The sequence below is a fragment of the Sminthopsis crassicaudata genome, chromosome 1, assembly GCF_048593235.1.
Source record: "Sminthopsis crassicaudata isolate SCR6 chromosome 1, ASM4859323v1, whole genome shotgun sequence".
In the NCBI taxonomy this organism is placed as follows: Eukaryota; Metazoa; Chordata; class Mammalia; order Dasyuromorphia; family Dasyuridae; genus Sminthopsis; species Sminthopsis crassicaudata.
In genome coordinates this window covers 564264938-564281853 of record NC_133617.1, presented here as the reverse complement: position 1 = coordinate 564281853, position 16916 = coordinate 564264938, and the positions used below count along the sequence as shown (strand labels likewise).

Below are 16916 nucleotides of genomic sequence, written 5' to 3'. Positions count from 1 at the left end.
GTAATTCTTTTTACTTTTTTGGGGGTGGTAGTAGTGGATAGGGGTATGTGTGTTTGTATGTGTGTGTGTGTGTGTGTGTGTGTGTGTGTGTGTATACATGTGTATGTGTGGGAAGACAGAAGAGTGTGGATCTGTAATTTCCATTTGTGTGAAAGGAACTTTCCACGTATAAAGTTTTAAAAACTTAAATTTCCAATGACCACTCTTAAACAAAGAAAGTGATCATGTCTTTTGGAATCTTTTTTGAGTGTTTTTAATGTTATTATGGATTGGAATAAGAATTGTATTTTTAAATGGGCTTATAAAGTCCAAAGTCTTAAAAAAATCACCAAGGTTATGAACATTATTTATTATATTTAACTCCACTCTCCCCACCCCAAAAGAGATACTTATTAGTCATCTAGAGTAAATCAGTGGTGCTATTGATATTGCTAGGTCTGGAGTCAAAAAGGCTTCCTGAGTTAAAATATGGCCTCATAGAATTACTTGTTGTCACCCTAGGCAAGTCACTTAACTTCAGTTTCCTCAACTGTAAAATGGGAATAATGATAGCATTTACCTCCCAGAGTCATCGTGTGACTAATATTTGTAAATAGCTTAGCACAGTGCCTGGTACATAGTAAGTACTTAATAAATACTTGTTTCCTTCCTTTGGCCTCCTGGAGGAGTCTTCTTTCAATAAGATTTTTAAATGCATAAAATCAAATATTACAAAGGAAAACAATTACTCAGCAATATAGTCACCAAAGAACTTTTTTTAAATTCATGGATTTGAGATTAAGAAATCCTATTTTAAAGTGAATACTATTTTCTGTCTCATCTTTTGTCAAAGAAAATTCACTTCTTAATGCTATTTTTCTTGATTTAGTAAAGGACGTGTTACAATAGCAGTGGTAATAAAAACTGAGAGAAAAAAATAACTGACTCTGAAGTCAGAAGGCTTAAATCCAAATCTTTCCCTTGACATTTACAACATATATAACCTTCGACAAGACAAGTCACTTCATTATACTGGACATAAGTTTCCTAATCATAATATGATTGTCACCAAAGTACCTTCCAATTCCATATTATGGAGTTAGACCATTTTAAAAAAGTTGCATAGAAGCTCATTACATTATACTGAAATTCCCTCTTGTGTTTTCATTTGCCATCATTACTATGATTATTCATTGATTAATTCTAATAATACATTATAAGTGGACAGTAAGAATTATAAGGAATCTAATTTTCTTATGAATATAGTCAGGAAGATCATTTGAGTTGGAAATGCTAAGGATCATAGATTCCAACCTAATCATTTCAGAGATGAGGAAATTGAGTCTCAGAATGGGAAAACAATATGAAACTTTGTCAAATCCTTTATTCTTATGAATATACCATGATTTTTGTGAACAACAATTCATATTTTTAAGAGAGTTCATTGAAAACAAAATATTTCCTTTTAACACATTCAACTGAACTTCACAAGAAATGAGCTTGTTAATTTGTTCTCAATTTTCAATTTCAGTGTTTTAATATTCTTAATGTTTTGGATGTTCAGTAATAATTATTTTCTTAAATGAGATTGAGTATCATATATTTATTAAATATGTACAAGTTAAACAAATGGCATTATTCAAAAATAAGAACATATTTCTTCATTTCAATATAACAATTAGCCTATAGGCATGTATTAGTTTTGAGGTATGTAAACATAAAACTTATCATCTGTATAATCTTCACTATTTGGGAGGCTAGAGCTAGTAAATTGTTGAGCTTGGGAGTTCTGGGCTTCAGCATGGCTCGATTTTATTAGGTGTATGCACTAAGTCTCTCCTAATATGTTGAGTGTCCAGGACTGGGGGAGGAAAGACACCAGGTTGCCCCAAGGAGAGGCAAGCCATCATGTGTCAGAAATGGAATATGTCAGATCTTTTATACTTCATGTATATGCATATTTGTGTGTAAATATTTATATATTCATAGTTCTATGTACACAATCTAGACATGTATATATACATATAATTCATAATTGTTTTGTGAAAAGAAATAAAGTTTAAAACTAATCAGTAAAGTTATTGATTTGATGGGGAAATGTGTTTTAACTTTTAAGGTCATCTAATTTCAAACTGAAGTCATAAAACTCTTTTGAGGCTGCTGGGTGACATGATAGATAGATTGCAGTATGTGGAATCATGAAGATTTTAGCTTCAATCGTGCAGCACATTCCTTGTGTGACTGCGGTTAAAGCACTGAATATCTTTGCTTTTTTCATGTGTTAAAAAGGGGGTTATAATAAAATTATCTAATACTATTTATCATATAGCATATTAATATATTAAAATTGTGCCATATAATTATGTAATATACAAATATATAGTAATGATATTACACAATCGATTATAATAGCACAGGGTCAAAAACAATGTAAATCATAGTATACTTGGTAAATGATAACTGTTGCTGTTGCTGTTATTATTATTGTTGTCTTCAACTATTTTAGGGGTTTTTCAATGTGAAAGAGAGATTGTATTTATTTTGCATGGCTGAAGATAAAAATTAGATCTGAAGAGTAAAAGTTACAATCAGCCAAATTTGAACTACATTAAAAGCAGTACCCAATAATGACAGGTGTCAGAACCAAAAGTGGCTATCTTAGGCGATGATAATGTTTTTATATACATCATCTCCTTTCATCCTCCAAGCAGTATTGAGATGATGTACTATATGTACTATAAATATTATATATAAATGTATATATTCACATACATACATACACACACATACAAGGAAACTTAAGTGAAGAAGGTAAGTGATTTGCTCATTGTTTCACAACTATTTAAGTAGGGAAAGCTAGGTGGCACAGTGGATAGAGCATCAGCCCTGAATTCAGTAGGACCAGAGTTCAAATCTGGTCTCAGACACTTAACACTTCCTAGCTGTGTGACCCTGGGCAAGTCACTTAACCCCAGCCTCCAAAACAAACAAACAAACAAAAAAACCTAAGTATCATAAGGGAAGCACTCTTCTGCTAGTGAGTTCTCTTTCCCTGGAAATAGGCAAAGCTTAGTTGATTACTTGATGGGGATGCATTATAGAAGTTTCATGCTTTACTTATGAGTTGACCCCTAAGGTCCCTTAAATTGATTTTCTGACTAGTTTTCCTCCACTAGATTCTAATAAACCATAATTAGTAAGGTCTTTTCTCTTAATAATCATGAATAGCTAGCATTTATAAAGCTCTTTAAGTTTTACAAAGCACTTTACATATGTTATAACCTAAATGATTGTCATAAAAATCTGGAGAATAAGTGCTATTAGTAATTCCATTTGGCAGAAGAAACTGAACAGACAGAGGGGAGGTGGCTTGACTGAGACTATATAGCTAAATGTATGAATCCAGTTCAAATTATGTCTTTCTGATTCCAAATCTTACTTTTAAGGCCAGATTTACATTTGAGAAAGCCATCTATATAGGGTACCTCCATATCTCCTCTTACTTTTAAATTCTCCACAATTTGGCTTCTGATGCCATTGTTCAATTGAAAATGCTCTCTCCAACATTACCAGTGATTCTTTAATTGTCAAATCTAATGGTCTTTCTTCAATCTTCACTCTTTGTAATTATTTGCAGCCTTTGACACTGTTAATCATCCTGTCTTCCTGGGTAGTCTCTCCACTTTAAGTATCCATGGAACTACCCTCTCCTGTTTCTTCTTTTACTTGTTTGACTTCTTACAATCTCCTTTGCTGAATCTTTATTCATGTCATATGAAATCCATGCGCTTTCATTATTTGCCCTTTTCTCTTCTTCTAGATTGTTTTCCTTAGTGATTTCTTCTTGCCTCATGGATTCATTATTATCTTTATGTACACATGCTGGATAGAATACTGGCCTCAGACCCTGAGTGTGTGACCCTGCTTAAGTCACTTAAACCTGTTTGCCTTAGTTTCCTCATCTGTAAAATGAGCTGGAGAAAGATATAGCAAAACACTCCAGTTTCCTTGTCAAGAAAAGAAATGAAGAATTGAACATGAAGAACTGAGCAGCAACAACAATGCAGATGATTCTCAGACCTGTATATCCAACTATAATCTTTTTCCTGAATTCTAGTCTTATATAAGCAAATGTTTTGGGGACATGTCAATGTCTTGAAGGCATCTCAAAGCCATCATGTACAAATCATAACTCATTCTCTTTCCAAGTTTTCTATTACTGTCAAAGATATCACCATTTTCCTAGGTACCCAGGCTCTCACATTTTGATGTTATCCTTGACTTCTCACTTGCATTAACATTATAGATATTTCTGCCATACCATTATCTTGTATATGCCCCTTCCTCTCCATTCACAACCACCAATACAACCCTGACCTCTCTAACCAGGACTATTGAAATTAATCTTCTGACTAATCTCCATGTCTCAAGCCTCTCCCACTTCACACCTATACACTACTGGAGAATAGGGTGATTTTCTTAGAGTATAGGTTTGATCATGTCATTCCCCTAGCCAATTAACTCCAGTGAATCTCTATCACCTTTAGAACAGATGGTGTAGAATCAAATCTTTTGACATTTAAATCCCTTTGTAACCTTGCCCCTTTTCACCTGTAAATCCTCTGTTTCGACACTGGTTTTGACAGGCCATTCCTCTCATTGCCTTTTAATCTGCCGTTCTTCATACTTGCAATGGCTTCACTTTTGCCTCCAGCCTTTCCTAGTCTCCTTTGAGGCTTCATCCCTTCCAAATAGAGTGACACCTAAGACACTTCTAAGATTATGTTTTCTTGATATATATTTTGAATGTACATAATTGTTTGCATGTTATCTTCATCAGATTGTAAACTTCTTGAAGGCAGAAATAAAATTTTTGATACCTGGATAGAGAGCCTTCAATTTGGGAATACCAGGATTCAAACATTGCCTTGGTCAAATACTGGTTACAGATCTCTGGGCAAGTCCCTTAGAGTGCCAAGCCAGATACTAAGATGAGTTAGAAAGAAGATACATTGGAGTTCCCAATACCAATGAAATATCAGATCTGTTCCCTTTCCTATCCTATCCTGACATGAATTGTAGTATTGGTGGAAAGGGCTTTGGCTTTAAGAAAAAGGACTTGCATACAAATCTTGACTCTGCCACTTAATATCTATGTGACCTGGAGGGGTAAGTCTGTTATTGGTAAAAAAAAAAAATAAGGGGTTGGATTAGATAACCTCTTCCAATTCTAATTCTATGATCTTTTAATATGTACAAGTCATTGTACCAAGATGAAAATCTCTACTCTTGAGCCCTACTTTCAAAAAGTTTGCAATATAAAAGAAGGATTTCACTATGTACACAAATAAAAGATTGTATAGGGTGTCCCAAAAGTATCAGTGCAAATTTAAGGTACTAAAGCTTAAGTTTGCACTAAGATTTATGGTATACCCAGAGAGTAAATAAGGACAAAAGAAGAGAAGCAGACTGAGGTTCCTAAATTATATTTAGCTTTGAGGTTATAGAAGACTTCAGAAAATTGGTGGCACCTGAGGCTGGACAATGACGGAAGACACGAATCTGGTAGAGAGAGAAGCAGGGAGAGAATACATTTCAGGAATGGAGAATGATAGCCTTTATGAATGGTCAGGAAAGTCTGGTTAAGACTGGGATCAGTGCTCCTGAGAGGGAAGGAGACTGCACAAATAAGAACAATCTGCAAAGAGAAGATGGAAATAGATTTTGGTGAGGCAATGGTGATGAGTTGAGTTTTTTTTTTTTTTTTAATCCAAAAAACTTCTCTGTTCCACAGTCACTGAAGGTCTGTGAGCAAGGGAATGACATGTTTTTATTATTATTGTTAAGTAATCTCTTCGTGATCTCATTTTGAGATTTTCTTAGCCAAGATGCTAAAAAAGGTTTGCTTTCCTTCTCTAGCTCTTTTTACTGATGAATAAATGGAGGTGAACAGGGTCACACACACAGAGTACTTGTCAAAGATCAGTGTTTGAACTCAGGGTGATGATTCTCCCTAACTCCAAGTCCAGCACACTATCTATTGCACCACTAAACTACATGGTTAGAAGTGAACATTTTTAAGCTTAAGCTGATAATTGGGTAAAGGACATGTTAAATAGGGCAACCATCTCCTTAGAAAGCCACTATTCTGTTCTGCTTTTTAAAAAATAAATGTATCATCTCCTAAGGACCAGAAAAGCAATTTTTGGAAGCTTTTTGGACCACTATTATTTATAATGAATAATAACAATAGTTAGCAAAATATAGCACTTTCTCAATGGCAGGCATCAAATGCTAAAACACTTTATAACTATTATATAATTTGAACCTTATTACAACTCTGAGGAAGGTACTATTATTATTCCCATTTTATAGATGAGCACTAAATGCTAAAGTCCTTTATAATTACTATGTAATTTGAACTTTATTACAAGCCTGAAGGAGGTGCTATTATTATTTCCATTTTACAGATGAGGAAACTGAGGCTATAAAACATCTGATGATTTATCCAAGGTCACACAGTTAATAAACATGTAAGGTTGGATTTGAAATCAGATCTTACTGACTCCAGGTCCAGCTCTCTATTCAGTGTGCCATCTAGCTGCCCACTCAGTCTACTAGAATGAGCTTATAAAACCACAGTGACATTTATAGTTCTTGAATCATGGAAAAGATTCTCTCCCCAGGACCATAGAAACAAAGGATGTTTTTTGAATTTACTTAGATTTCTTAGCATTCATTTCTATAGCTGTACCACTCTGGTATCATTAATTTTGTCTAACCTAGGTTGTGTTTTGTCTCCATAAATGGGTTGTAAATTTCTCTACATCTGCTTCTTTTGTTTCCCTTACTGTATGCATTATAGAGCTATGTACACAGTTGGCATTCAATAATGTATACTAAAAGAATGAGCAGTATTCTTCACAATACTGAAGAATGTTCAGAATGGTGCTCTATGTAAAGGAAACCATTTTCTGTATGTAAGGTGGGGGAGTGATTAAGTAAATTTGGACTGTTGAGCACAACCGAGAGGGGAAAGACATGGCCCATTAATATCTTCAGAATTCTTATAGCATTTTAATAGCCTTATACACAAAGGTAAATATTCTCTCTTAATGTCAGTAAAGTTAAATGAAATGGACTTCCTTCAAAGGAAATGCTTTAAATACAACTGTTTTTGTTTTTTAAACCAATGGATTAAAAATTTAGCACATTTACTAAATCCAACACATTTATATATTGTATCTAAACATATATTCAAACTGCATTCAGAATGGAGGAAAAAAAAAACAAAAAAACCCGATTGCAGTCTTCTCGTTAAGCTTTTGTGAGTCTTTGTGCCATTGTAACAGTAGTGCTAATTATCAAGCAAAGACATGATAATTACGCAGAGCTTTTTTGTTAAGAGAAGAATCTTTTTCAACACCCACGCACTGCACAATTTCCTCTGACCCTGCAACACTGTCTGTAACATGGCCCAGGAATCTTATATTTCAGTCTGAATGTTTGAAACCGTGTGGTTTTTCTCTGTTTCCTTGTGAATAAACTAATTCGGGGGGTTGAGAGTAGAGGTAATAGTCCAAATGGGAAGAGGCATAACAAATGACCCTTTATGCTAGAACTCTCCTGCTATTTAACTCCATTCAGTTATAATTCTTTTATTGAAAATAAACACGATTTAAAACTTTACTTAGTAGCATCAAGATTACTGAAATTTCAAGGTTTTGTTAAATCTACATGGAAACCGATTTTTCAGGGCTCTCCTTTCCCATAAGCAAGATTCTCTATATCTTCTATACAATATAATCAATTTCTCATTCAAGTGTACAAATTCAATCAATGTGACTGATTCTCCCACCTCCATCCCTTACCCTCTCCTTTCCTGAATGATCTCTATATTCTCCTGTCTAGCTACTTTTAAAGACTGGTTAAAGTAAACCATTGCCATGTTAGAGTTAAACATTTATATACTTTATATGCTTATTCTGTGCCCTCCTGGATCACTGCCTTGTAGTGGAGGGGCTTGTGCAGCTCACTGAAACTACCAGTTATGACACACTGGACTACCCAAAATGAACATGTCTTGATGGAGACTTCTGACAAAAACTGACCCACTTGTGCAGGAAATGGTAAAACAGTCCAGTAACTTTATCAAGAAAATCCCATGGGCTGTATTGGAATGCATGACATTGGAAGAAAAACTTCTCTGATGGAGGGTCTAGTGTGCTGTATAGTTAACTGAGTCATAAAGAATTGGACACATCTGAATGATTGAACAATAATGTGCCAAGCAAAGCATTAAGCTCAGAGGATATTTAAAAATCCCTGCATTCAAAGAGCTTACAATCTAATGGCAGAAACAACATGGAAACAACTGTGGACAAACAAGGCAGGATAAATTGCAAATTCTCTTAGAGAAAAGACAGTAGTATTAGGGAGAAGTGGGAAAGACTTCTGGTAGGAAACATTTTATCTGAGGCTTGAAAACAGGGAAATCAGGAATTAATTGGGTTGAGAAAGCTAAGTGCATTTAATTCACCATAACTCTTAAAATCTTTTTTTTCTGTTAATTTTGCTTTAATAATTGATGAAAGTGACTGGCATATTCTTAGATAAATATCTTACAATGTATAGTATTGTCATTCTGAAAGTAGGACCTAAAAGCTTCAAAATTGTACCTTTTCTGGGTTCAAAATAGTTTGATGATGTTACACTGAAGAAACAATAACTGCCTCTTTAATATCCTAAAAACTTCCAAATATCCATTTGTAAAAGGAAATGGAAAATAAGCAGTATTTAAGTGCTTCTAAGTTGTGTAGGAGGATTGTATACCTTATTAACTGTATACTCAAAAAGAGACCTCATGTATATGTTAAACTCTTATAAATCGAACACAAATACACACATGAAAGTGAAGTATTTCCCTATATTTGAAGCAAAATGATTGTCTTCTATTTAATTTAATCTTTAAGGAATGGTAAAACTTAAAGAATTTGGTGTTAAAACAGCTAGTTTAGTGGAGTTAGGACCTGAGTTCAATTTTGACCTTAGATGCTTACTTTCTGCATGATGCTGAGCAAGTCTCTTAAACCTGTTTACCTTAGTTTCTTCATCTGTAAAATGAGCCAGAGAAAGAAATGGTAAACCATTCCAGTATCTTTGCCAATAAAACCCCAAAAGGGTAATGAAGACACTAACACTACCAAACAACAAAAATTAAATTCCATTACAAAAATTTTCAAGGAACTAAACAATTTCTTATATTTCTGGAAGTTTTGTTATTGAATTTTATTTAGTATTTCTAAGCTTAAAAACTTCTAATACTTCTAGGATTTGAATTTCATTAGCATGGGCCTATTATCCCACTGATGTAAACCTTCACATCTTAGTTTGTTTTCATGAATGCTGTGGCCAAAAGCATTTTGGTCAAACTTCTGGTGATGATTTTCTTTGAATTTAGGAGATGAAGGACATTCTCAGGTTTGTACACTAAACCTTTGCAGCTTAGTAGGAAATATTGGAGGTCAAATTCCAAATATATGGCCATTGAGAACTTAATGCTATTTTCACACCAAGATGAAATATCAAAGCATTAAATATTACAGATAAAAATGAGCTATGATTTTTAAAAATGGAAGACTTTGTCTTATAAGTACTCCATTGCTTTTTTCAAGTCTGAGCTAAAAATCCCATCTTTTATAGGAACCCATTTCCAGTCTGTCTAAATTCTAGTGCCTTCTTTCTGCTATTTCCTATTATCCTTTATATAGTTTGTTTATACATTGCTTAATCTTTCCCCTAATATAAGCTCCTCATGGACAGCAATAGTATTTTGCCTTTTTTTTTTTTGATACCACAAGACTTAGCTCATTGCACAGAACATAGTAGGTACTTAATAAATCCATACTGATGACTGATTGACATAATACTTTTGACTTGTATATGTAGACAAGAAAAATAAGAATACCTTGAATATGGACAATATGTCAAAAACTGATTATTTCCATATAGTCACAAATCAGTGTGGATAGAATCAGCTTTAGAATTCAGGAGACCTGTTACATGTTGGCAGTTTGCCACTGGATGAGTCACTTAACCTATCAATTGCCCAGGTGTTTTTTTAAGTTGTAGAAGACTTGATGTGTGTACTGTTAGAAGGCATTTCCATACTGGGAGTTCTTTCTGACATCAATGAATTTACAGGTCTACAACAACAAAAGTATTCTATAATGTAAATGTATTCATTTACATTATACATCTATCTATCTATCTACCATCTATTTACATTATACATCTACCTATCTATCCATCCATCTAGCTAGCTACACACATATATTTCATGTATACTTATATATAGATACATATAAATAAAATACTATTTCTAAGAGAAGCATTAAATACATAAATTTCCTCAAACACAAAGCATTTTTCAGTTAAGTATCAACTTTAAATTTTATATTTGTAGTGACCACTTGAATGATCTCTAAAAACTCTTAAGTACATAACTGCATGAGGTCTATTCATAATTTACTTTTGCCACCATAAAGTTAATATTTTTTTTGCTTAGTCTTGGAATGAAGAATATTTAAAAGCATGACATTCGTTGCAAACTTCAAACTAACTTTTAATAATAACTATTATTGAAAGTAAAATTAAAAACATTTTTAACTGTTGAAGGGAGAATGTGAGAGGGAAAGCTATGGGTTGATTAATTTTATTTGGACAAATACTATTTTTTTTTAGTAATGACTGAGACTAATTATGATAGGAATGACGTTTACTTGATCAAAATGCCTTTTGTAAATAAAATTTTCAAAATATTCTAGGAAAGCAAGAAAATAGCAAGATCCAGTAGAAGATGGTAAGAAGAGTAAGCTAATAAAATTGGAAAAACTCTCATCTTTTACTTTCTTCCCTTAATATTTTTTTGCTCATGAAGGTAAACTCTTGGGATTATTTGGTAGGTGATTCAAAACCATTTTGAATCTCAAACACAGAGTGTGCTGAACAATTGTAAAAAAGTTATAATAAAATTTTGTTATACTTGCTGTTGTATCTTAATGTTTGGTAATATTTGCTTTTAACCCTTTCACAATCATGTACATTTCCTCATGTTATCTGCTCCTCTCTCCTTCTCACTTCTGACCTTGAACAGATTCTCATGTTTCCCATTAAACTCAGAAAATGAATCTCACTTTCACGGGCAATTTAGGCATCATCACCTCCTCTACAAAGTTTTCCCCAATGTAGCCTCCTCTTTTAAAATTTCTCATGCTACTCTTTTTTTTATCGTCCCTCTGACTTGAATCATATACTAACTTGCATAATATAGTTATTAATGGATATATATATATATATATATATATATATATATATATATATATATATATATATATATTATCCTCCTTCTAGATTATAAGATCCTATAAGAAAAGGACTAGGAAGTCCTGAACATGCCAGAAAACTAAAATCTTTGTGCTGCAAATCTGCCACATTATTCTTAATGTAATATATTAAATCTGAATTAATTTCTGTAAAAAAATTATTTGCTACAACAATCATTTAGAATTATTTCTTCATGAACTATCAGATCCTGAATGTGTATTCAAGTTTCACAGAAATGGATCAAATAATATAATTTAAAATGAATAATTTTCTCTAGCATTCCAACTACATGAATAAGAAAAAAAGTGGTAAACAGATCAATCATAACAGCATTAGTTTTAAGTAACTCCCCTCTCTTCCCCCCACCCCACTATTCTTGACATAACTACATTCTGAAGAGAATTAAGTACTGCAGTTCAGAAGCAATATAAACATTTGGTGAGTTGTCCTACAATTCTGTCAAAGCTTTACTCTCATAAAGCCTTAATTCTTACCTCAACAATGTCTGAATTTGTTCGGCTCTCGTGTGGCTCATTGTACTCCGTGTATTTCAGCAACACTTTGTCCATGTCCGTGCTGGCATACTGAAACAGTTTGTTGGTGCTGTTAAAGATGATTAGCGCAATCTCACAGTCACATAGAACACTCAGCTCATAAGCCTTCTTCATTAATCCAAATTTCCTCTTTGTAAATGTCACCTGAAAAAAAAGGAGGAAAAAAAGTCTGTCAAAAATTGTGTTTTTTAAAGTACTCTTTTTTTCTTAAAACAATGACATATCTGCCATACTCTCCTAAACACTTTTATATTCAGAAAGGAAGCAAAGAAATCCCAAACTGTATTTTAGCTAAGAATATAAAAAATCTGTGGGTTCTAAATGGTAGACATATATATATATATATATATATATATATATATATATATATATATATATATATATATATATATATATATATATATGTGTGTGTGTGTGTGTGTGTGTGTGTGTGTGTGTGTATATATATACATTTATATATACACATAACTTAATGAATCATTTGAAGTAGTATGTTTTTATGAAGACAGGAAAGGAAATTTTTGTTATTTCACAAACTAATGTTCTATCTTTGGAACCATCCATTTACAAAATTTCATTTCAGAGCATCAAATATTTTGCCCAAATATATCTTTTCATTTAATCTCTCTTTCCTTCTCTTGTCTACCCTTCTTTTGCCTTCCCTTCCTTTCTAAAAGTTTCATATTTTAAAAGGCTTGCATTCCAAAATCTCAATTTCTAACTCTGGCAAAAACTATTTTTTTTTTCTCAGGCCTTTTTGGTAGGCATCGTTAGCTAATTTGAAAGTTAAAATTTAATTTCTTATTTATTTAGTTCTGTGATAAAATTGAAGCCTGACCTCAGAAATGGTTAATTATGCATTATACAATGGAAACAACTCTGACTTTGGAGTCAGAGGATGTGGGTACAAATTCTGCCACAAACACTTATTTCCTAGTAGTATGTTTGGCAAGTTATTTAACATTCCTGAGATTCATTTTTCTTCTCAGGAAAGGGATAGAGTAATATTGAATTATCTCTAAGATCTCTTTAGCTCTAGATCAGTGATGTCTTCTGGTAGTCACAAAGTCAGGACTTAAGAAATATCTTTAGACAAAATTAAAAATAAAAGCAACAGTTCTGTTCTGAACACTTCTGGCCTAACCAGATATAAACAGTGGCAGTATATTTGGCCCTTTTTCATCACTCACCCCTTTATTCAATATTTCACCAATTTATATTATTTTTTTCTTTCAAAATTTATCTTGTTTTCTTCCATTTGTACTGTCAGTTCTTCAATCAGATTTCCATAATCTCATTTTAAGATGATTAAAGCTTTCAACTTCAATCATAACCAACTTTCTAACTGATCCCTACTTTCTCTTTCCTCCAATTGATCAAAAATAAAGTTACCAAAAGTAATCTAAGTTTTGCTTTTTATCACATTACCCTTTCTCATCTTATTAAATCTTCAAACTCCATTTTATTTGCCATTTCTAGTTCAAATTCTTCTGCCTTGTCTTCATCATCATCATAATTGTTTCTCTTCTCTAGAATGCCCTTCCTTTTCCTCTAAGACTATTCAAATTGCACCTATCATCAAGGTTTAGGTCACGTTTTATGCCTTATAGGAACCCTTCTCTGAGCACAACCTCACATGTTTTATTTCCCATATCCCATTGTTTTCATTTTTTCCTAATTTTACTCTTTATACCAATTCCTCCATCATCTATGTTGCTTTTATTCTTTATCTTGTTGACCTCATAACTCCTCAGTCTGGTTCATTAACTTCTTCCTATCCAGGAACTCTATCTCCAATCAGTCTCAACTGAAGTGGTCAGACTTTAGACTATGCCATCACCTATAACTGCCCGTCCACTCAGATCTAGAACTCTAAAAACCTATTCTAGTACAATAAACTTATCTTTTTCTACTCTCATCTTTGCTTTAGTCATTCTAGTCTGTTCTTTACTCTTCTGATTTCCTCTGCCTCTTGTGCCTTGATTCCTCATTATTCCAGCCCATCATCTCTATTATTGCTTTACTTTTATCACTTTGAAAATCTTGACTTTATAGTTAGCTGCCTCAGTAATGCATTTTCTTTTGCCTTAACATTTCTTGTTCTTTTGAGAGTTGGAATTTGGTTCTCTTATAATCATCTGCTTCTCTGCTTCCACTTTATAGCATGGTTGAAGGAAGAAATTAAATCATGCTATGCTGACTATATATACTATAAATTTATGTTTTCTGATCTGCTTACTGCCTTCTAATCCTTTTATTCATGTCTTAATGACTCCCTGAAACATTTGTTCTGTCAGTCATTCCCTCCTTCATTTCTAATGTTCTTTTACTTTTTATCTGGTCACTTTAGCAAATAAAAAATCTTCCCTCAACTCTGTTGTCCTCTCAAGCTATCATATTTCTGAACCTAACTCTTAAAATTTACAGTGATAAGGTGCCTTAGAGTTCAAATCTAACCCTATCTTTTTAAAGACGGGGAAACTAAGGCACAAGTGGTTTAGTGACTTGTCTATGGTCATACAAGTAGTAAGTGTCTGAAGTTAGATTTGAACATAGAGGTCTTCTGGACTTCAAGCTTGGGGGTTTATTCCTTTTTCTTCCTCAATTCATGTCTAATTCATATCTCTTATTCTATTTACTCCTTATTTCCATATTAACCTTTACAATTCAGCTCTGTATCACCCCCTAATTGTGTCACTTTACCTCTTCTCTTTGCTTTTTTCTAATTCATCCTTTCTACATCTGCCAAAATAGCCTTTATTTTATATAGATCTGATAACCTGTGTTGTTTATCTTTTCAGAAACAATAATTTAAAGTTAAAAACAACAACAACAACAAAGTAGGCTGATATTTAAAGTCTTCTACGTCCATACTGATCTACCTTTTCAGCTTTATTTCCTATTACTCTCTTTTTCCTCTTTATCTTCCAGTTAAATTAAGCTGCTTCCTCTTTCATGGACCATCCCATATTCCCTGCCTATATATTTGTTTAATAAATGTTTAGTATATGGAATACATATATCCTTCCTTAACTCATCTTTGAAATCTTCATATCTTTCAATGCTCAACTCAGGTGATACCTCCTTTAGGAAACCATATTAGTCACATCATCAACCTCCCCAATCATACCCCAGAATCCCATCTTCTTTTTTTTTTTTTAGAATCCAATCTTCTAATAATATCTTCTTCCTTAAACTTTCTGAACACCTTTTGTTTGCATGTCTCTTTTATCCTTGTCATATTTTAACTTTTTCATTTTTATTTATGTATATCACCTCTTGTATTAAACACTCATAAACATACATAAAACAATGTTTTGAACTGGACAAATGCTTATATTTAATTGAGTTGAATTTCTGAATATGCTCCCTTTTCCACTGACTTTGAGAAGTATCAGCATTTCCTTGATTCCTACTTGTTGAAGCTATTAATTTGTTTCTAACTGGAGTCTTAGGTCCAATGTCACTCTGAAATCAGTTTTGGTCATGGTAGAAGGAACAGAGAAGCTCTTGAAGCCCTTGATGATCTACTAAGCTTAAATCTTGCTGCCACTATCTTCACTTAGATAGCAACAATAATAATACTCCAAACTCCTAGAGACTTTAAATTCTTTCTTTATAACAAAAATATGAGTTAAGAAGTGTGTGTACTTTTATTTCCATTCTATAGAGGATGAAACTGAGACTTAGTGAGAAAAAACCAAGGTGAGAGAGTTGAGTAAATGTTGGAGTTCAACCTCGAACCTAGACTTTCCAGTTGCCAAACTAGTACTCTTTCCGCTAACCTGTTGATGTTGACTTATTAATGACTGATTTAGTCTGTTTTTCTCTACTATTGTTCAGAACCTTTGCTGCTATTTCTGGAAATTTATTCTCCATTAATTTCATATGGGTTCCTACACCTGCTGCTTGGTCTCTCTGAAATTTAGGTTGACTGCAGCATTATATATACATATTTATACAGTTATCTTTCTGAACAAGAAAAATCAGATCAAGAAGGAAGAAAAAGAAAAACTAAGAAAGAAAAAAAATGTAAGCAAGTAACAACAGAGAGATTGAAAATGCTATGTTGTGGTCCACACTTTGTTCCCACTGTTCTCTCTTTGGGTGTAGATGGCTCTCTTCATCATTGAACAAGTGGAACTGGTAATCTTATTGTTGAAGAGAGCCATGGATGACCAAAAATTAATTAAAAATCCAACACATAATGAATCCAAAGTGTCTCTGACAGTGCTTGTCCATGTTTCATCACACAATTTCACTGGTTCTGCAGATACCACATGCATATTTTACACTATGCCTGCATGAATGCTGCCAGAATATCCACTCTGATTTGAGATGGAATTGGATAAAAATTTCTCAGGTAGAAAAGGGTCATTTGTGGAGAAAGTTTAAGAAGCCCTATCTTATACAACCTATTTATTTCTACCAGCCTGAGCTAGATTTCCTAGATTTCCATCTCTTTTTTGCTCAGTCCCATTGTAGAAATTCTGGATTTGGAGTCAGAGGACCTAAGTTCAAAAACTGGGTTTTCCACTTAATAATTGTGTGACTTTGGGAAAGTCAGTTATCTGGGGTTATCAGACCATTACCTCTATACTTCATAATAAACTCCTTCTCCCCAAGCCATAACCTTTTTTGCCCTCTGTTTTCATGGTAACCTTTGGAACTATCTTCTATTAAATCCCACATTAAATTTTTCTCCTTTCTCTTTCTCTCTTATTTTTTTCCTAAAGTCACCCTATCTCTTTTAGCAATATCAATTAGAATAGCTGTCCCATTTCTCATATTCTTTGACAGACCAAAGCAGTAGAAAGAATTAGTCCTAACTGGCTTTCAGTTTCTTTATCTGAAAAATGAAAGTATTGGACTATAACATTTTTAATGTTTCTTCCAGTTCTAAATCTATGTTCCTGTGGAGAATTCTACCCTTCTTCTTTCTCCCTCCTTGCCGTAGCTGAATACCTTGTATTTCTTGAACCCAGGATCCTTATCGAT

General features: G+C 33.3%; 1 protein-coding gene across 1 annotated transcript in view; it reads right to left on the bottom strand.

Annotated features, from left to right (window-relative positions):
• The window catches only part of MEF2C (myocyte enhancer factor 2C), a 120908-nt gene that overhangs the window by 76108 nt on the left and 27884 nt on the right, over positions 1–16916 (bottom strand). The window contains 1 exon segment of the mRNA XM_074282121.1: positions 11859–12062. Coding sequence (XP_074138222.1) covers positions 11859–12062 — 204 coding nt within the window.